Source organism: Pteropus vampyrus, unplaced genomic scaffold (genome assembly GCF_000151845.1).
Source record: "Pteropus vampyrus isolate Shadow unplaced genomic scaffold, Pvam_2.0 Scaffold196, whole genome shotgun sequence".
Classification (NCBI taxonomy): domain Eukaryota; kingdom Metazoa; phylum Chordata; class Mammalia; order Chiroptera; family Pteropodidae; genus Pteropus; species Pteropus vampyrus.
In genome coordinates, this window is record NW_011888977.1 from 238,139 (window position 1) to 261,010 (window position 22,872).

General features: G+C 34.5%; 1 protein-coding gene and 1 pseudogene across 2 annotated transcripts in view; one reads left to right on the forward strand and one right to left on the reverse strand.

Moving 5' to 3' along the window:
* The window catches only part of UBA2 (ubiquitin like modifier activating enzyme 2), a 30,392-nt gene extending 7,526 nt beyond the window's left edge, over window positions 1-22,866 (reverse strand). The window contains exons 1-14 of one of the 2 annotated variants that reach the window (XM_011371834.1): window positions 22,789-22,866; window positions 20,857-20,940; window positions 19,799-19,869; window positions 18,574-18,638; window positions 17,218-17,318; window positions 15,495-15,616; window positions 10,461-10,528; window positions 9,884-10,005; window positions 8,227-8,326; window positions 7,069-7,235; window positions 4,791-4,884; window positions 4,571-4,683; window positions 1,659-1,814; window positions 205-301 (exon numbers count right to left, since the gene is read on the reverse strand). In XM_011371834.1, coding sequence (XP_011370136.1) covers window positions 205-301; window positions 1,659-1,814; window positions 4,571-4,683; window positions 4,791-4,884; window positions 7,069-7,235; window positions 8,227-8,326; window positions 9,884-10,005; window positions 10,461-10,528; window positions 15,495-15,616; window positions 17,218-17,318; window positions 18,574-18,638; window positions 19,799-19,803 — 1,210 coding nt within the window. In that variant the 5' untranslated portion in view covers window positions 19,804-19,869; window positions 20,857-20,940; window positions 22,789-22,866. Of the gene's footprint in view, window positions 1-204; window positions 302-1,658; window positions 1,815-4,570; window positions 4,684-4,790; window positions 4,885-7,068; window positions 7,236-8,226; window positions 8,327-9,883; window positions 10,006-10,460; window positions 10,529-15,494; window positions 15,617-17,217; window positions 17,319-18,573; window positions 18,639-19,798; window positions 19,870-20,856; window positions 20,941-21,903; window positions 21,927-22,788 lie in introns of those variants that run through there. The other variant, XM_023537664.1, reaches the window with a different exon arrangement.
* Window positions 12,660-12,783, forward strand: LOC111746663 (annotated as a pseudogene).
* Window positions 22,867-22,872: the final 6 nt, after the last annotated feature.

The following is a 22,872-nucleotide window of genomic DNA, read 5'->3' on the forward strand; positions in this document are numbered from 1 at the left end:
ACGACACAGAGTTCCAAAATCTGGAACTGTGTAGTGATCCCACCAAGGCAATAACATCTTGGGAGAGCACCTCCATGACCAAGTATCTCCCCTTAAAGCTGTGACACTGAGTAACATATACAGCAGTGTACAAACTAATGTGCGCTCCTTCATTTAGGCAGTCTCCACTCAAACGATGGAGTGAATAAATGCAATGTATAATACCTTCTGTCTCTCCCTCTTCTGACGATATTAGGATTGTTCCTTTCCCATCTTCAATTTGGACATCTGGTGCTACCATAGCAAATTTTTCTTTCACTATCTACAAGAAAAAAAGATTCAAAATATTAATATGTATAACTAAATACCATAAAAAATCTAGACCTTTTTTCCATAAAGGCTCTTACTTTCCCCTTCCATTGGAAAGGGGCCAAGTTGTTCTAAGATACCTGGGGGCAAGCAGGAAAGCAGTAGGCATTCACCCAACATTTCATGCCCACATTCCATCCCCATGTTTGACCACAGACAGAGGATCAGATAAAACTTCCTCCAAATGGGGAACTGAGAACTCCGATTGGCTCTTGGTATTTTGTTCTTCCTTGCAGATTAGGTACTGGGCTAAATACATAACATGTTTTATCTTAGTCTCAAATAACAACCCTGTACTAGCAGATGTTTTATAGATGCAGATTTTCTCATTAACCTGATTCTCAGATAGTCTTCCCCCTCCTAAGTTCTATCTCTCTTTAAATTCCAAGATAGGTCAAAAGTGATAATATCCTGTCAACTGTAACTGCTCCTTAAAAAAAAAAAAGGAATGCTCTAAAAGGTCCATATATCTTACAAATAATCAAATAGTGGAACTGCTTTTAAGCTCAAGAATGAGTAGATGCTTCCTCAACTAAAACATAAGGGCAAGCCACCTGTCCTGTAGATCATCCATTTCTGGGAAAAAGGCCATTCCCTCATTTCCTCAAGCAGCCCTTAGGACCACAAAGGTCTAGCAGGTATGTAAATATGTAATGTGATGACAGATATAATCAGAGAACAATCTGAAGTGATCCCCAAAATAAGAAGTGACGCCCATTGGGGTTATTTTTGACATCCTTCCTAATAAAGAAACTAATCTAGCCAGTTTAGGAAGAATCAAGGACCAGGTTATAGGACCAGACCACATCCTAACCCCCATTTCCCTCCCTCCAGAGCTCTATAGGTGAATGCAGGTACACAAATGGTGCACCTCCTCAGGGACTAACTTAACACAAGAGAATCAGGACCGTCACCAGACCATTTAAGGATATCTCCTATCTGCCAAAAAAATACAGAATTTACAAACTATCTGGGAAACAGAGAGCGAGCACAGAGTCTCTTGCTTGCTAAGATACTGTGCCACCTCTGTACTACCTGTGGCATGTTTTCCAGCCAAATATACCCAATTCCTTTTGGGGATGTGAGGCACATATTCTGGAACCAGAGAGAAAAGCCAGCACGATCCCAGATAGCAAAGCAGTCCCGGGTATCAGAGCAAAACACTTCAGTAGTCAGTCTTTCAAGAGTAGTAATCTGGTTTTCAGTTTGTTATCACAGTAACACTTTAAAACGCAAAAGGGAACTTTTTTTTTTTTTTTAAGGAAAAGGAAAATGAACAAATGTGGAAAAGAAGCAGCCTCTGGGCTTACCTTATCTTGTAAAGTGAGAACTGTCACTTTATGGACATTCAGTCGCACAGTCACCTCTGGTTTGCTGGCACATACGTAACAATTAGGGTTGGGAGGATCCAGTGCACAAGGCACAAGGAGCTTCTTTCTTGGGTTTGGTTGTTTGTTCAAGAAAATCTTTGGAGGAAAAAAAAAAACAAGCAGAAATCAGAAATTCATGATGCAATTTTATATACCATACAATCAGAAGTTTATTGTTTTATTTACTGCACAGCCATCAAAAAATGACTTAAATATTCCCTTCTAGATGGCAAAAACAGTAAGGAAAATCATGACCTTAATAGTCTGATTTCCCAAACCTCTTTTCAAATTAGCTACCTACTGAAAAGCTGAGCTTACTGAAAAGAAAAATCTCCTTGAAGACTCTATTGTGCAAACTAATTTAGCAAGAAAAAGGGCCTAGCCATACTCATCCCTGGGATCATTAATTCAGCTTTTGGGTGCCTTCCTAGTGGTTATTCTTAATCAATTTTAAGCCAACTTTTCACCAAGACAGATATATTCATATCTCCAACTACTGATAACACCTTCACAGACATAAGGAACTGATGTGCCTTTCTTTTCAAATTTTCTATGCCTATGATATTGATATTCACATAATTAAGAGAAAAAAATAATGTACTTCTGGCACTATAAGCACCTATTTACCATTTCTCTAACACCCAAACAAAAAAATAACAAGAACAAAGGTGAATTTAAAAAACTGCACTGAAATTTAAGAAGGCCCAAACCTTATACTACTACAAAGTGTGGAGAACACTAGCCAGATTCAATACAAACAAATGTCAGGACAATACTGAAAGCTGATATACATATTTTCATCTTGTGACTATCATGTACTGTGGTATTTCCTAAAATTAATTAATTGTAAAGAGGAATCCCATGGACTCTAAGCTTAAAGAAGTAAATCCCTCAAGAAGCAGTTAAGTGCTAAAAAGAGACCTCCTATAGTAACAGTACTACTGGTAGTAGTCGTTGAACTGGCAAGTCTGGAAGCAGGGTACAATGGGGGAACAGATTTGTTTGATCTTGGGCTTCGCTGGGAAGGTTAACTATGTTGAGTGAAACTGACAGTAATGAAAACAATTGCTAACACTACTAATACTCAAGCTAACAATATTAACCCATCTCAAAATTCATTTACAAATATGAACAAATAAAATCCAGACATAAGTATCATTAATCCAAGAGATGACAGAGTTGAGAAGTCAAAGAAACGAGAAGAGTATTATAGGAAACACACATTTTAATAAACTCAATAAGCAGTACTGTTTGTCAGCTCAAAGGAATACTATATAGCCTGATAAATTCAGGCTATATAGAAAAGTAGAAAAAAAATAAAGTTGTTAAAAAAATATAATAGCAAAAACAATTTAAATAAAAAACTGAATCAAGATGACAGATTGACAATATGATTCTACATTCCTTCACCCTGAAACTTCACAAAAACAGTAAGATATTTTAAGACTACATCAATAATTGTGCTGAAAAATAAAGGGTATCATCGTAGACTCAGTATTTTTAAGAAATTCCTGAAAGTAAACTGGTCCTGTTATTTCAACTTTATAGTAAAAAAAGATAACCTAAATAGCAAAAATATTGGCTAGAATTATTTCTTATAAGTTTTTTTGAATTGCTAAACTGATAAGAAAACTAAGCATCTTCAAACACACCAACTTAATACAGAATGAAAGCAGGAATCCAAATGGAACACCCAAATGGCTTTCATCTTAACAGATCAACCTAGCCCATGTCTCACTAATGTAGGAACTCTTATACTAGGAGACCCTTACATTAAAGCAAGAACCTGCAAGAGAAGGAGAGTGAAGAGGAGTAAAATATATCCCACACAGAAATAACAGAAAAACTATCCTGGCCTTGGTGCTTTGGGAAGGGGTAGGGAGGAAATTTTCTTTATAATTCATTACAATGTAGAGATCATGCAGCTTCGCTGTATGAATATATATATATATATATATATATATATATATATATATATATATATATATAAATTGTCCCCAGGCACTCAGATATAAGTAAGCATAAACCCTCTTTGAAGAAATACACCTTCAATAGGTCCTTAAAGAATTATCACAGATATAATTTTAATAAACATTAATTACGTTTAAAAAATGAATCACACACCGCAGAAGCAAACAAAATACCATGAGAGAGATCTGGCAGACCTGACAGTAGACTCATTCATAAAGATTTCAGGCATTAAACATGTCAAATAATATAAAGTAGATTTAAAATAAAAAAGGAAATTGAAAATAATTAAAGAGCAGGGGACTATAAAATAACCCAACGAAATTTAAAACCCATAAAGAACTCTTAGAATTGAAAAACAATGGAAAAAGCTTAAGAACACACACAATTAGTTCCTCTAAAAATTCAGTAAAACTGGAAATGTTAGAAGCAAACTACCTTCTGCTTCCATTTTAGACAAAAATGAGAAGCAAATTTGTTTCTCTTTTGTTGTAATTTCCAGAAAGCTTAAATATGCATTCACAAGATAAATGGAGTAATTATCTTCCAGTGCTTTAAAATTAACTTTGTTTTAATTAACTTTTTTTTAGGCGAGGCAATCCTTGGTTGACTTCACGGATTGTAAGGACCTTGTCATTTTATAATCCCTTATTTTTTATTTTTTACGCCCAGGTGGTCTTCTTAAGTGGTCTCCCATCCAAGTACTAACCAGGCCTGACCCTGCTAGCTTCCGAGATCAGATGGGATCGGGCTTGTTCAGGGTGGCATGGCCGCAGACAGTTTTAATTTTTAAAATTGTGTTTGTGTTTATAAATCATTTCCCCCTGCACATATATATTACTCCAAAAAGAGGCTGAATAAAAAATGCAAATAGAAATACTCACTGTTCTACACTGGTCTATTTTTCCTGATAAAATCTTTAATCCTTCCAATACTATCAATCCAGCAATCACTGCATTAGTAGTAGCGATAGCAGGAATAATGTTCCCTGCCATTGCTAAAAAAAAATAAAATAAAAAATAAAAGATGAATATATTTAGCTGTTAAAAAAAGGAAAGAATAACATCATTTTAGATGATACAACTGAAGTACAAAACAACTTACATTTTATATCAAATCTGCTCTTCATATTCATACTGAAAATATGCATCCTGAGGTTTGCTGCAGAGGTGACAAAATCCATTGCAGATGGGTCATCCTGCCAAAAATTTAAATAATGTAACAAGTCTCCCCACAAATTTACTAATTTGAGTCGTATACTTTCACAACAGTACTTTCACATGTTTATCACATTGCAGTCAGTCAACAAGAACAAGAGATGGCCTTGAGGGAGAGGTAAAGCCTTACAGTAGCATGGAGATTAGATGAGTATGGGACAGGGTGTCATCATCAGTGCCTCTGACTCAGGAATGTAATCTGACAAAGGATGCCAAGAGCCACCAGGCCTCTAGGAACTCACTCCTACCTAAAACAAATCGCTGGAGACTAAGTGTATCTAACAAAACACCGATTCTGTTTACTGACAATGGCAATCCTTTCCTGGATCCATCAGGCAGTACAGGCATACCTTGGAGATATTCTGGGCTCAGTTCCAGACCACTGCAATAAAGCAAGTATCACAATAAAGCACGACATAATCCTTTTGTTGGTGGAGGGTCCTGCCTTCAAGTTGTAAAACACAAAATATCCATGAAACGCAATAAAGCGAAGTACAATCAAACAAGGTATGCCAGTAATGAGGCTGCTTGACAAGATTTCACGCAAAGAAATGGAGTCTTTTCTGAGCAAGCTGTTTTATTAAAGCCTCAGAAACACCTGGATGACTCCTTCTGGCTTTCCTACTCCAAATTCTCTTCAAATACACTACTCTCCTATATTTGCTGTTTCTTTTCAGATAGGGCAATATAAGTTTTCCCCTGACAATTTATGTTTTTTTCTAAGACTATATCCTAGTCTCTTTAATTAGATTTCACCAAGGTTTCCAACTTTCCTGAGAAGATTCTATCCTATCCTATAATTCAGAAGCACCAAAGTACAGAAGAAAAAGCATTGATAGGATGTGGGTTCTTTATATACTATTGGCTGGCTATGTAACCTCAGGCAAATCAACTCCCCAATCCATAATTCATTAATCTGTTAAACAGGGAAAATTATATAAACTTTTCATAAGGTTGTGGTGAAAATTAAGTATGAATATTTAACAGTACCCAATAGTGTCCACAAGTACTTCCCTAGGCAATTTACTAATAACACCCATTAGGTGTAGTTTTTATTCACACAGTGTAACAATTCCCACTTTCAAAGTTTTGTTATCTAACCCAGGGGTCCCCAAACCCCAGGCCTGGACCGTTATTGGTCAGTGGCCTGTTAGGAACTGGGCCATACAACAGGAGGTGAGTGGCAGGTGAGCGAGTAAAGCTTCATCTGTATTGCTGCTGCTCCTCAGTGCTAGCATCACCACCTCAGATCATCTGGCATTAGATTCTTATAGGAGCACTGGTCCCTGATGCCAAAAAGATTGGGGACCGCTGAACCCATGTACAGAGAAAAACTCCCCAGAGATCCCTAATATAACAGTAACAATGAAAAAATTTTTAAAAGTTACTCCTTATACCACATAAGCCCAAGAGACTAATATTTACAAGAATCCCCTAAATCTAAATTTACTAGCTTCATTTACGATGCCTTATTTAACCAGTTCCAAAACTGCACACATAGTTATCATCTTCATTTGCTAAAACTGACCAAACTTTTCCCTTGACTTTAAAACTCATAGCAACTCTTTACCATCATAGGAACATATAAACTTTATCAGATATATCACTTATAGCCACAGAAAATAACTGACAATTAAAAAAAACTAAAATTAACTCATCAAACTTCAAAATATGACACCTAGTTGTAAAATATTATTAAATATTATTTTTACATCTCATTTTTGTATTGAAGTGTCAGATTATTAAAATAGCTACAATTATTTCAATAAAAAGGCAATTTTATCATTTTCAAGGTCAAATTAGGCCCATGAACTGTTGCTTCCAACAAGATTTTGACTTCTATTAACAAATCTATATTACATGTTTTCTTAAGTCAATGAAATATTTAACTCCAATACATTTGCATTATTTCTCCAGGGAGCATAATTATAAACCATGAACATACTACTAATCTAAAATGAGGTTTTATGATATTGCTTAAATTCATGTATAGAAAACTCAGTTCAATGTAGCAATTAAGAGATAAAAACATCCAAAATCAACATTATGTCCTCGAAATCAGATAGAATAAACAATATCCAAAAATTACTAGCTTCTGATTACAGTTCAAGAACTAAAATATACATATGATATGTAAGTAATTGCCACACTTTTTCAAAACAAACCTTGTCCCATATGAGCTCAGCTCCATCCCCTTTTTCTGCTAAATGAACTCTCAAAGTCTCAATGCTTTTTGAAAAAAGACGTGCATAGCTCTTTACATCTAAAACCTGCTGGTCTTTCAGACCTAACTGGGGTTCATTTTGTTGATCTGATGCATTGGTTTCTTCTCCTAAGGGAAAAAAATATTAGAAACTTCACTATTAAACATCATTCCTCTACCCTAACAATTCAATGCCTGACTAATAAGAAAATAAAATATGAAACAAATTCCATTAAAATAATTATCACTATGAAACATATGTGCACCAAAAAACTGCTAATATTGAGATGGGAAAGGTGTAAGACTATCTCAGAACCTCAGCAGGCTATTGTGGGATTCAAGGATATGATACAGATAAGCATCATGCCCAACATGCCCGACATAATTAGCACTCAATAAGCCGTACTTAAATTGGTCCAAAAAGTCAAGCATCCATTACTGTAGAGAAGTGCTCCAAACTGACACCCAAAATCTCTTGGGATCCTTTAAGTTCCAGTGTGCTATCACTGAGCGTAAATCAATTGCAATACAATTCAGATAAAGCAGAGACACAATGTGTTAAGGGGGAGTGGGATAAGGATGTAGTTACCACGGCAATAGTTTTACTTGCATTTAAAATTATATGTTCCTAAATTAACAAAGAGTATAATGAATATACATACATCTTTGTACCTCTGGTATTTATTTAGCTCCTTGACTAGTGCTAAATACAGAGGTACAAAGATGTATGTATATTCATTATACTCTTTGTTTCAGGGAAAATATGAAACAACTAAATGTTAGAACTGATAAGGGATTAAATATTTACTAAAAAGAGCAAGTCAGAGTATATGAATAGTACGGTTCCATTATGTAAAGTGCATACACGATTGCCTGTGTCTATGTGCAGAGTGGACTATAAGACATTCCCTAAAATGTTAACATTTTGTGTTAATAGTGGCTATTTCTCTAGGTGATATGATTTCCAGTAATTTTCCCCTTCTTCTTAACTTTTATGAAACTGTTTGAACTTCTTACCATGAACCATATGACATTGTCAAGAAAGAAGAGAACCATTTAAAGACTTTAGGTGAGGGAATTTCCAATTTAGGTGTCCCAAATACTAAAATGTATCCTTTACCTTGACTCTGTACTTCAGCCCAGTCCAAAGGAACCGGAGGTTTCCTTTTCCGCCATAGTTTGTCCATTGTCAACAGATACCTGATATCATCTTTAAAAAGCTTCAAAAAAAAAAAAAAGAGAGAAATTCCATGAACCCTACAGTCCTTATGCTGTTAAAAATATAAAAAATATCACTGCTGATTAACAATATTACACTGTAAAATCTTCTGATTTAAAAACATGTCATATACCAATAGATTAATAATTATTTGGCTGGTTTTCCAAAGATTTCATTTTTAAAAGGGAAAAAAAAACCTTAAGACTTTTATAAAAGGAAATTTTATACAGAACTCCTACATCTGAAACAGTAAAAAGCAGAGGAGTACTGAGCAAAGCAGTGTAAGGGAACTCTGAACTGTGCTGACTGACCCTGCCCTCCCAAGCCATCTACCTACAAGCTCCTCTAAAGCTCCAAAGATCTGTGAGAAGCACAAATACACCAGTCAAGGAGCTAAATAAATACACACCAACGCCACAAGAACACAATCACTGAGCCTAGAGATACCAGTTAGCAACAGCTCCATGTCTGTGGGTACATTCCAAATAAAGCACGCACATTTTAAAAGTGCTCCAAAACAATTTCTTAACCATCTATAACATTTCTGAAATGTGCCCCACAAAAAGCAAACCAGAAAAACAATTACTATTTCAAATACAAAAACAAACAAAAACATAAACATTACTACATGTGGACTGAAAGACCATCACATGAATGACACTATCTTATGTGGGAAAATTTCAGATGACATTAATGTTACTTTTTCCTTAGCTGTGTTTTCTATTGTTAACTGATATATTCAACATATTTATTATATATACTGGTATGCATTCAAGATTTGACTTAATAAAAAAGTTAGAATTATTTCATCAAAACATGTTCTATTCAATCAATATTTATTAAACATCTTTAATCTCTGGAAACCAGCCAAATAATCAGAATACAATTTAGTGTGAAAATCACATAACTTTGAGTACTATCAGAAATTCTGTTTTATTTATCTGAGAAATGAGGAAAGAAATCAAGGAGATGACATCTGAAAAAGGTACACAGGCAAGAAGAAGAAAAAAAAGAGAGCTGAGAAAGTTTCAAATACCTATTAAGATAAACTTGTTAGAGACTGAAGGCAGAAGAAATAAAGACTTTAAAATAGAGACCTGACGGCCTGAACTATATAATTAAGTAGATCCAGTTAAAACAATCTTGTGTATTTCTCTAGAAATATTCAGCAGGCGAATAATACATACTAATGAGAAGAGATTCAGCGAAGAACAAGAGGCTTTAAGATTCAAGAGCTACTGAGAAATGCCAAAAGAAGATTTAAGCAGGAAAAGGATATAAGACAAAGAACAGCAGGAACTAAAGGTCGGTTATAAGAAAAACCAAGAATTTCAGTGAAAGTGAAAAAAGGAAAGATAACCAAGAGTATATAAGCTTCTGCACTTTGTCTCCTATAAAGTTGCTATACTGCTTTAATACAGATGCCGAAGTTTCAAAATCTGTTTATCCTAACTAAATCAATCTATTTATTAAGACAGTATTAGGCATAAAATGTATAATCCAATTTCATGTACTATTTTAAAATAAACCATATCCACAATTATAAAGTAAACCTAACCTTTGTAAAAAGTTTAACTGGATCATATCCAGTTGATTTAGCCCATTCCTTAGTGGAAATACGTTTAATGTCACCATCTTCATTAGATGCTCTGGCTCTGGCTTCGGCTTCCATTGGTTCCCCTACAAAACAAACACCATTTTTAATTTCAACTATGATAAATGTAGAATTAAGTTCTCATCTCACCTTTTAGGGAAAAAAGTTACTCATGGCAGTCACCTGCACATGACACATTCTGAGTCCAAGGAGAATAAATAACATGCTCATCAGCATCCTTATTCTACCTGTTTCTGAGGGCCGCATGTGGAACAGCTCAAAGTATAAACCTGTAATCAGATCTAGGAACAACTCCCAGCTCTATTTACTGGATTTGTGAAATTTCTCTGCACCTTGACTTAATGGGACTACCCCATTTTAAAAAACATTGCTTTAAAGATGAAATAATACATCTTAAGCACACAATACAGTATCTAGCACATAACAGCACCCTCTCTCCCCCTTAAGCCATCAATATTAAATTAGCAAAATAAAGGTAGTGCTCACTAATAAGAAAACATATCTCAAATAGTTTACTCACAGGAAGCTTCAGGGTCAGCTCTGTCAGGAGATACTTCTTGATCAGCATCTTCTTCCCCAAACAGCTGACTATAATTTAAAAGCAGTAAATATTTATGGATAACAAAATATTCTAAACAAATGTTTACTTTTCCAACTTTCCTCACAAACAACTCATTTAGAATATCCCAAGTCTTTGGTAGGGATAATGAACAAAGAATTGATAAATAATACTTCGTAAACTTAAAAATATTCAAGTTATCTGTTGACAGCCTGCATCCTAATTTCAATCATAACACAAGCAAGGCTAAATTTTATTAGATCTATATTCGTTCCTATCAGCTAGGCTCTGCAAATTTGTATGTTAAAATCTTTGATCAAGAAGACAGGCGAACAGCTTTTACATTCCAACTTGGGTAACATTCTAATGCTGGAATGACTGTGAAGTATATCCGCTGCTAGCTTTCAACAAACATCATCACATACCTGCTATATGCTAGGCACTGCTCTAGGTGCAGGAAATGCAGCAGTGAGTGAATAAGACATTTTTTTTTGGTGGTAGTATGTGACTTTACTACTGAAAAGTCTTAGGAAACGATATGAAAGTATTAAGCTGAAATTCTCTTGTTAATCCAACAGTTATCATAAAAACTGTTTAATAACACTTACGGGAATATAGTTTTCCAAACTTTCAAGCTTAAAAGTTAGCTTAAAAGAATCCTTTGTAGTTAAAAAATAAAAACACCAAAAGCTATCATTTCAAAGCTCCTAATACATTTCACAATACCCACTTGTTTCCCAAAGTTGTACCAATTTACACCCCCACAATGGCATCTAAAAATTCCTATTGATTCATTTCCTCTCCAAACTTAATGTTTTGCCAAACTAAGTGGTATAAAATACTATCTTATTGTGATTTTATCCTTAATTTTGCAAGTTAGTCATAAAGTTAAACATATCATCATTTGTTTATTTTCTATTTGGCTTTCTCTTTAAGTGAAAAAAATGCGTCTGTATTACTTTGTCAGGTTGTCTTTTTCTTATTGATTATAGAAACATACTCTAGATCAACTTTTAGTTGACTGTATGTTGCAAATATTTTCTCATATAATGGCTTAATATTTGTACACCATTTAAAATCTTTTGATGACGAAATATTAAAAAAATTTGAGCGCATCAATTCTCTTACATGGTCAGTACTTTTTGTCTTGAGAAATCATTCCCTAACCCTGAGGACAGATTTCCTCCTATATAAAAACTAAGTTCTGCCTTTCATATCTAAATATCTCATCTATCTATACTTAATTTCTACATATTTTTTGAAGTACATAATATAAATTTTCCCACAATGATAATAAATTGTACTTTTTCTTTAATTCTATCTTTCATCTGGGACCTATTATGCAACCTCCATCATGAACTATGTATTGTTCCAATGGTCTGTATTTCTATCCCTGCACCAGTAACACACTTAATTATTTTTAGCATATATTAAATCTTGATATTTTTTAGAGCGAGTCATTTCAACATTTTCTTCTCCAGGAATGTTTTTTGGTTCCTCGTAGGCCTTATTCTTCCATATAACTTTCAGAATCAGTTTAACAAGTTCCAATATAATCCCTGATGAGATTTAAATTGAAATTGCGTTGAATCTACAGATCAATTTGGAGACATACTGACAATACTGGGACTTCCGATTCATAAACGTACTCTCTCCTTTTAATGTTCCAATAGTCATGAACTTTATATATTGGGGCTTATATACTTTAAACTTTAATCTGAGGTACTTCATGCTTTCCGCCCCCCCCAATGCTTCTTATTTATTTAGTTATCTTTCATAGTTGCATGCTTTTATAGAAGGTTATCTATTTTTAAATTATATTTTCTACCTGTCTGATGCTGTGATTAGAAATGCGATTGACTTTTTAAATAATCTTTTCGTTGGCCATGTTGCTAAACTGTCATTATTTCTAAAGAAAGAATAATTTCTAGATTACCCAGAGTTTTTTATGTAGGTTACCTATACTGCATACATACCAAAACAATTTTATTTCTTCCTTTTCCAGTTCTTAAGTCTGTATTTTCTTTATCTTGTCTTACTGTGCGGGCTAGGAACTTTGTTATAACACCAAATAGAAATAGCACTAATGGGCATCCTCATGTTGTCCCTGGTTTCAAAAGAAATGCTCTAAAATTCTTATCATTAAAATTATCATATTAAATCTACGGCCATGTCACCCTGAACAAGCCCAATTCTGTCTGATCTTGGAAGCTAAGCAGGGTCGGGCCTGGATAGTACTTGGATGGGAGACCACCTTGGATAGGAAGACCAGGTGCTGTAAGCATTAAAAATAAAGGATTATAAGATGACAAGATCCTTGCAATCTGCGAGGTCAATCAATGGTTGCCTCAACTAAAAAAAAAAAATTATTGCATTAAGTATATGGATGGCAAATAGTGAGAGCCGGGATTTTGACTGTTGAAGTGGGAGCTCACAGATAAGCAAGATTAGGAAGCTAGAATGATCCATGTAATTATGGGTTAGAGTTGGAGACATTAGTATGAATTAGTGTTTAGCTTATATAGATATGGATGGTTTGATAGAGAAATATTTCCATATTTGTGTATATACATGTTTGTATAAATGTATTTTTTGCTTTGTCAGCAAAGAGGGCCTAAAAGAAACAATATTCCAGTAACAAGCCTAAGCACTCAGATCTTGGTTTCTAACATCATTCTTCAATAAAAGGAACCAGGGCTCCTTGGAGAAATGTCTGATTCTAGGACTGAGGCAGGAAATATAAAAATTGAGTTTGGAGCATCTTGTAGAATCAAGAAGTAAGGAATTGCTCCCCGAAAAGACAGACATTGATGGTGGTATGTCAAAGAACACAGAGCCAACTGAAAGAGCTCCTAACAGCCAAAGCTGGAACAAGCTGAGCAAAAAAATAAAGTAGTAATGGACTATAACCCAAAGTATAAAATACATTGAATATTGATGAGTCCATATTGATATAAATGATTGAATAAATGGTAAGAGACAAATCTTCCAGGCACTCAAAATAATTTCATAGACACTCTGCCCTTAAAGAGGTAGAACACAACTTTCCTTACACATAGGGACAGCCTTTCAAAGTGTACACTACAGTATAGTAAAGGGGCAGAGTAACTTTTTCAGGAGAAACCTGGCAATCACTAAGTGATCAAGGCCAACATTAAATTGTCATAAATCATATCAAGAACATGTATCCTGCATACGTGATGAAAATGGTAATTTATCTCTATGGTTTTCCTCTCAAGAACCCATAACCACAGTATTATTATGAGAAGAACATCAGATGATCCCAATAGCAGGCATCCTACAAAATAGCGAACTAGCATTCCTTAACACCATCATGGTCATCAAAAAAAGGAAAGTCTGAGAAACTGTCACAGCTAAGGGGGAACTAAAAGAGACATGACAACTACATGTAATGTATCTTGGAACAGGAAAAGGACATTGGATAAAAACTAAGGAAATCTAAATAAACTATAGACTTTAGTTAATAAATAAGGTATCAATACTGGTTCATTAATGTACATATCATACTAATTTGTTAATAGAGAAAACTGAGTGTGGGAACTCTATCTTCTCAATTTTTCTGTAAATTTAAAGTTATTCTCAAAAGTAAAGTCTATTAAAAGGAAAAAAGTTTGCCAAATAAAGCTTGCAAGTGTTTTTTTTGTAAAATTTTGTCATTATACCATTATATATGTACTTTTCTGAGAGCATTTATATTATACCTTAATCAAAAAATAAAGAAAAATAATGTCTATTGTAGGTTTCCAGATAACTTTTATCAGGTTGATAAAGTTCTCTATTTTACTAAGAATTTTTGTTATAAAAAGGTGTCTGCTAAATTTTATTACCTATGAAGATTATACAGTTTCTCTTTAATTTTTTAATGAAGTGAATGACATTTATAGATTTTTCTAGTGTTAAAACATGCTTGCATTACTGGAATAAATACTTGATCATGGTATACTTTCTGTTGTATATAATTCTAGATTTGTAGGCTAATATTTTGTTTAGGATTTTTGCACCTATATTTATGTATGAAGATGTCTTATAATTTTCCTTTTATCTCATAATGGCCTTAACTGAACATAGCCCCATGACATGAACTAAGTATTCAATTTTTATAAAAATTTCTTTAGGAGAGTTTATGTAAGGATGAAATATTTCTTGCAAATTTAGTAGAAATCACCTGCAAATTCACATAGATCTGGTGTATTAGTCAGAAGAATTTAAATGATTGATTAAACTTCCCTAAGGCATACTGTAGTATCTGGGCTTTCTATTTCTTTTTGAGTCTGCTTTGTAAGGTTTTTTAAAATGAATTTATCCAGACCATTAAAATTTTAAATGTAGCTACATGGTCTTCTCTTATTATCGTTCTTTTTAAAAAAAAAAAATTATCATTCTAATCTGTGCTGAGATTACATTTTGCATTCGTTATTTACTTCTCTCCTTTTGATGAAATTTTTTTCCCTTTTGATCTTATCTCATTTATAACCTTTCTTCTAATTTTTTGTTTATTCAGTAGTTCTTTTCTAAAGTAAGCTGAATCCTTAGCTCATTAATGTTCACCTTTCTCCATGTATGTAAGCCTATAACTTTTCTTCTAACTACCACATTCAGTGCATCCAACAAGTTTCACATGTATTATTTTCACTATTATTACAAAGTATTTTTGGCTTTCTCCATTTCTTTTTTAATCAATGAGTTATTTATAAGTAATTTTTATATTCCCAAATATATAGATTTGTATTCATTTAATTACATGCCTATCTCCAATATAAGACTAAGCTCCCTAAATACATCACATACAACAGGCATGCGATGTTGGCTGAATTTAATTTAATCCAAGAAATAACATAAGAAAGATACTGAATTGTCCCTTCACCATATTTAAATTATCATTCATCATAAGTACAATCTAAGACTTTAAATAAAAATGACCCCATTTTCCATTATCAGTACTGAAAATATGCCCAGAAACATATATATTCTTACTTGAACAAATACTTTGCCCAAACGATGCAATGAATAGGTTCTGAAGGTGTGTTACGAATTGTACAGCCAGGAAAAGTTCTCTGGGTTGGTTTAGGATGACATTCATAACACTCAGTGACACCCTGCAAAGTCAGAATATGAGAATAACATTTACCCTCTGCATGGTGGTTTCTCAATAAGTTAATATAATAAACATTTCATTCATTCACCTACATTCTAACTGGGTTGTACGCTGCCAAGGATAGAATATTGGTGACTTCAAAATCCTTACTTTACAGAGAAGGAACTATAATAAAAAAGCTAACTGAATCAACCATAGTCACAGCTAAAGCTAAGCCAGGACTGCTCTGACTCTTGGTGCAGTGAACACTGCTTACAACAAGCCAAATAAAAAGTACTGTACCTGAGTATCAAATACGAGAAGTTTACCTTGATTACACTAAACAGAAAAAAAACTAATAAAAAGACAAACAGCTTTCCAATCAATTACCTCTAAGAGCTGTGAAACTCAATTACTTACTAATTACTCATACCCTTACCTTATAATCTCTTAAAAATTAAGTGAAAAGTAATTATTAATTTCAAGAGCTGTCTAGAGACCTGTAAAAATACTAGGTATTACCAAACCAAATATTCTTCATTTTGCTGTCAGGGTTACATTTTAAGTTATACTTTAAGGAATCCCTAGAAGTCCATAGCACCTGAGACTACTTTTCAAAACCATCAAATGAATATTCTAAATCTCAGCCATTCTCAATCTCAGTCTTAATACATACTAGTACCTCAGGATTATGGTAGTGAGAACTGTCTTTCTAATAATGGTTAAAGAACCAAAACCTGAAAATACTGTTTTAATATAAATTGCAGCAGATCCAGAATTTTCTTCATAATACCATTTCTGGGGGCCTTCCAAAATGCTTTCTTGGGGGCAGTCATATGACAAGCAGTTATTCCTCATATCACAGTAGAAAAAAAAAAACTATGGCCTTGACCTATCAACAGATCTGATGACCTCCACTGATTGTTACATGTTGTTGTAGAATGATACTAAATAAGCTTCAAAGAGCAATATCAACCAGTTAAAACAAATGTAGAGCCACAATTTTCAAATAACGAACAAAAATAGCAAATTTCAAGTACTGTCATTCCTTTCAGTTTCAAAATCTGCAAAATCATTCTTCAAATATATCTATGTTTAGGTTCTGGAAAAGATCTGAACAGCGAATGAATCACAATGCTGAGATATTATAAAACTGGGTTAGGAGTATAGACATTCGCTCTTTTACTTTCTAGTTTTATCTCAGTGTTTGAATTACTTCACAAATGCACCAAGAATTTTTTCAAAGTACTCTTCAAATCTATACATCCAGACTTCTTTACACAAAAAGTAACTTTTAGAAGCCTGGTTTACCATATATCAACTATAGTATGACATGTCTCATGTCTATAAAGAATTTTAAAAGGAAAGTTTACTATGCTTACCAGTCTAAGGATTTTAATATACAAGCTAAATGAAACTAAGAAGCACAGAAATAAAAGATCTCTGCCTATCCTCTTTTTGGGTGCCTTTAGGGTATCCTAAGTTTAATAGGGGAACAAAATTCCTTATGTCTTAGATGCTAACCAGCCCATATTATATAAATCCAAAGTTTACTTCTACCCTCCTCCATCTTAAAGTTCCGATTAAGTTATCTAGAAAGTTAAGGAAAAAAAAGTTCTTTACCTTTTTGATAGTAGTTACTTGCCCAAGATAACCAGCAGTTCCACTCTCAATAAGAGGGACATCAGCTGCTAGACACATCCTATTAACATGGTTGCGGGCAGCTGGAATAAAAATACTAGTTAGCAGGAGTTTATGGAAGAAATGAGTTATCTTTAATTAGGATGACATTTACCCAAACTATTTCTTATTGTTCTTATTTTATGTGCATTTTCTTACAGCTATGACCCAAGTAATACAACTGTTACAGACATTTAAGAAACATTCACTAGCAAAATTTCAAATATATGCCACAAATTTACTCCAGGAAAAGCACCCTCATATATAATCTTTAAATTCCAAAGTGGCTGCTTCTTCTTTCGTTGTGCCTAATCTATTAACTTTGGCAAAAACACTGCTTCAATGTGCTCCGAGTCCTTAACTTGCTATTATTCTAATATAATTATCAGGTAAGACATGGATATTTAGGAGAATGTGGACTATTAACTTGGAACTATTAAGACAGTTTAAGGCTAGGGGCAAGATGAGTCCACTTAAAAGAGTCATTCTGACCCTTTCTCATGCTCATTTGTTTGATTTTTTCTTTCGGTATTTCTAGCCCAAACCTGTTACAAACTCACTTGACAAATATACTTTTACCTGTGGAAGTAATTACAAGCCAGGAAAATAAAGTATTTTCATCCCACCCTCCAGGCACACAGACTTGTTAACAATGACTAGCTACACAACGCTGGATTACATGAAATATCATCCCATATTTTGAAAAGCTTAAATGATTTATAATGTGTACATTTAATAGAATCCAGTCTGATATCTTATGTCATAAAATATACTTAAAATAATTCAAGAGCTATGGCTTCTATATTAACTTGAACATCCTGTTGTCTCATTCTCAAAACAGTGGTTTTTTAGCCCTGACTGTACTTCAGAATTATCTGAGGAACTTTGAAGAAATGTGACCCCATTCAGAGTCTGACTTAATTGGTCGTAGGTAAGATCTAACATTGATATTTCTTAGGTTTCCACATATATGAAGGCAGTGACAAAATTTATGTGCTGGGATAACCTGAAACAAACACCTATGCAAACAATCTATGTAGTCAGTCTTTAGTATTTTAAGTTCCCTTATATTCACACCTTTTGGTATATTGACAGAGTATATGATAGCTAAATTCCTACTTGGAAACAGACCAGCTAAAATTATAATCATTTAGCAAGACTTAAACCTAATCTTACTTCCCTTTAGGCCTTTAAGTTCTAATTCATAAGAAAATACTTTGATTAATACTAAATGTGTAAACAGCCTTGTTATGGGGAAAGGGAAATACTTACAAATTAAGAATATTAAAATAATCTCACCTCTGTTATCTAAAGCATTCATAACCAATATAAATTGTCGAAAAAATTCCACATTATAGTCAGGGCTACGAAGCAAAACAAAAAAAGGTCACCAAAACAATTGACCTTACACATGATCTTCACAGTACACTACAGGGTCCTAAAAAAGCATAAATAATAATACAAAAATAACTGCTAAATTCGGGGCCTCTACCACTTAGATAGGTTTGACTTTTTCTAAACACCAGATTTTAAAGTAGATTTTTAGATTTTAAAGAAACTACTTCCTCCTAATCCCTTTGAATGGCTACACATCCTTTCTGGCCACCCACCTAGGGCACAAGAGCAGGATCTCAAATTAGAAGATGGCATGACTTTACTAGTCCCACCAGGCCTTCTCTGGGCAGCAAGTGCCTGGGAACGTACAAAGAACACATTCCCAGGATCTGCCTGGCCTTTGGCTTCACCTCACATGGTTAGGATCAGGCAGGGTTCAGGCCCCTAGAGTCCCTGCTTTTAGCAACACTGGGAAAGCAACACAGGGTAAGGGGGTGATGATAGGGCTATAGGCAGGGTTGCAGAGAAAACATCTAGAGATAAAAAAGCTGGAGATACAAATTCCCTGAGAAAGTATAAGACAATTATCTGTGAGCTAGATAACAACTAAAGATAAAGGATAATGAGGCCCTTTGCCCTAACACCTGCAAAATTATATATTTACTTTATCTTTACTGAGATCAGAGCATATTTATATACTGTCAAAACTAATGCCCCATCACAATTCTCCATGTTATATTACAGAAGTCACAGTCCTAAATAAACAAATTATTTTAGGAAGGAACCTTTTAAACTGAAAAAGACCACAGGTGCAATCAATGATAATGAGAGCACTATATTTAGCAAAACCTGAATCATCACATATAAAGATTTTCATAGTTTAGATTATCTTTACTTAAAACAAGAATATAGATCCTTTATTAAGTTCCCAAGTAACATTTATTAGAAGTATTAAAATATCTCACCTCTTAGCCAAATCATTAAACTCATATACATAAACTGTTTACAAGAAGGCCACTTGACTTACGTGGGCACAAACTTTTACGTTTTAATTGTTATAGAAAAATCATCTTAAAAAAGCAGAGTGATTTCAAACACATATATTTGGCTAATAAAAATATCTTATACTTTAAAAATTTAATTAAAAGTTCACAATAAATAATTTTGCAACGTAATAATTAGAGCATACTTCATGATGCTGTCATGGTAGGCTATGATATTTGCTTTCGGGTAAAACTGCAGTACACTTTCTTTGGCGACCTGAAAAAACAAAACATCAAATTACCAATTTACTAAATTACTACATTTCTATCTGCATTTGAAATCTATTTATGGCAGACAATAGTGTTGTTTCATCTACTTAAATAGTATCTTATTCATATTATAAACTAAAACGTTAAAATGTGACAAAATATATTTATTAAAACTAAATACACATATTTATAAAATAACAGGATCCACCACACTCCCATATACACTTTACAAGAATGGCAAGCTTCAGCAAAAACATAAAATAGAATAACTAAGAGTCATTCATTCATTTACTATACACTGAACATCTATATACTGAGATCTGTACAAGGCACTTGGTGAGCCAATGACATTAATCAAACAACCATCTATGTAAATATAACTACAAACTACGATAAATGATAGAGAAAAAGTAGAGGTTCTTAAGAGGGGGAAGATGTGATTTAGTTAGTCTAAGAGGTTTAAGAAAGTACCCCTAGAGAAGGGAGCCAAACACAGAAAAGCATGGGATTTTTGCCAAAAGGGCTAGGGTAAAAGGCAAAGGGAAAAGATGTTTTAAGACCCTGAATCAAAATGGAACATCAGAGGAACTAAACAAAGGCAGGGTGACTAGAACCTCAGAGGAGGCTGTCTTCTTTTAAAAGGGCCAACAGCACAGGATGTAGCTTCTCTAGCACCCAAATATAGGAGCAGCCAGGCTGCAGAGAAAGTAGGAACACTACTCCGTTCATCCTTAAGTGAACAATCAGAAATTTAAATAAGAAAGGGACACCACTTACAGGTTTGGGTACACTTCCCTTTCCACTATAAATCAAAAAAGGGTGTCTTTACTCCTTTACTCAACATATTCTTCACAATCCCTCAGCTAGAGATGGCTTCTGCCATATTCTTTCTTCTACTAGAGTCCACAATAACCCGATACCATAGATAGAAGACCCATTAAAAGGTAGAATTATAAATGAATAAACAGAAATGGTATGAGAAATCTACAGTTACCTGGGCCTTTGATCTTCCAACATGCTTCTTTTGAAACAAAAACTGCCTGTTGAGGTTGCTGACATCAATAGTATCCAGATCAATCTACAAATGCATAAACTCCAGATAAATCACAAATTTTCTGATATGTTTAAGAAATATTCACTATTCTCAGCATCCATAACCCACTTTATTTGCTGTATCAGTGGAGAGAATATGCTTTTTGACCAATAATATCAAAATTGTTAAAACTGATCATTTAATGTAGATTTTAAAAAAGTTTAACTTGAGATAATTTTCTCAAAAATATTTTAGAAAGTATGCTATTTTTCTTCTTCAATTATCCTGGCTAATAGGAAATTCCTTAGATAGCATAAATTTATGTGTACTTATTGAGAATGCATTATATAATTCACCTTTCAATCTACTCTTTCGAATCTAACATTTTAGATTAACTGTGCCTTGTTCTTAAATGATACTTAGCAAATTTATTGAATTTTTCTAATGTCTTTAATCCAAAAGTCTTCACACACACAATTTCATTTACAATTATTTCCTGAGAGCTGTGAAGACATATTTCTAAATTAAAAAAAGTGTCACATTTTAAATCTTATCTAATTGCTGCCAAAAGCAAATACAAGGGAAGAAAATAATGACTAAAGCCGTTTTCATTCCATTTCAATAAATTTATACTAAGAGAAATTAAATGTTCTAATTGTGAAACATCTTAATGATTTTGGTTATAATTTGTGAAAATCATCAAAGCATAGAACCAACTACCTAAACGTTTTTTATTTGTACTTTCTAAATTTACTATAAAACTTAAAGCAAATAAAAAAGGATTAGCATTTATTTTTCAAGTGCTCGAATTCACTGTTCTGTCTATTACAAAATGGTTCTTTTAAATAAGTATAAGTAGATTGTTATACAGGGCAGTCACAACCATATTCTGAAGAAAAAAAAAGTAGTTATCGGCTAATGCAAAATCATATTTGGATCCGTGGTAGAGAAGTGAATGGGAAGACAAACCCTATAAAAGCCAAGGAAAAAAATGTGTAAATTCTGTACCCCCATCACTCGTATTAGGCTCAGCCAACCACCTCTACTTTTTTTTCATTCCATGTTTCTACAACACCTTGAGATATTTTAAACGTACATCCAATTCCAGGCAACATCTCCAATCTCTAAAAAGCTTAATAGAAATAATTTAAAATTAGTCCCTGTACAACAATGCAAAAGTTAAGATCCTAACCGTCTTTGATGAATTAAGCTAATGTATCTATAACAGTGACAGTCACGCAGATTGTACCCAGAAGAGAGAAGCGCGAGCTCCAAAGGAGTTCTGCCACTTGCTTCGTGACCCAAGTTACTAAACCCCACTGTATCTCACTTTTCTTCCCTTATGTTAAAAACAAAATGTGATGAAAACAGCGTTTGCAACCTTATGGTAACAGTGAAGATTAATTAAATGTGTTATCGCGGGTAAACCGCTCAGGACCTCACCAAGCTTGGGACAAGCGCTCAGTTGGATGCTGATACCGCCACCCTCTGCTCTGAATCATTATATCTGAGTTAAGGGAGACCTCTGAATTTAAGTCATAACATCCAATAGGGACTCAATCACCTCCCACCTCCAATTAAAGCTAGGAGCTGCTCTAAAGCGAAAGGACAAGAGGCTGCTTCCACACCCTAGAGCCGCCACAAATTGGCGCTGCCTGGGAGGCGGGGGCCGCCCCGCCGCGGGACGCCCGGAAGACCCGCGCCGCGGCCTCCTCGGCGTCCCGAGCGGGCCCAGCGTGCGGCGAGGCCGGCTCCGTCCCTGCCGAAGGGCTCCCTCTCTTCGGCCAAGACCCCGGGACCTCTTGGCCTGTCGCCACCCTGAACTACGGTCCCGACTCCCGGGCCCCGGCACCACGGCCCGCCATTCAGCCCGCGCGCACGCCTGGCCCTCACCAGGTCGATGTGAGAGAAGCCGGTAAGGACGAGGTTTTTGAGGAGTTCGCAGCCGATGCCGCCCGCGCCCACCACCAGCACCCG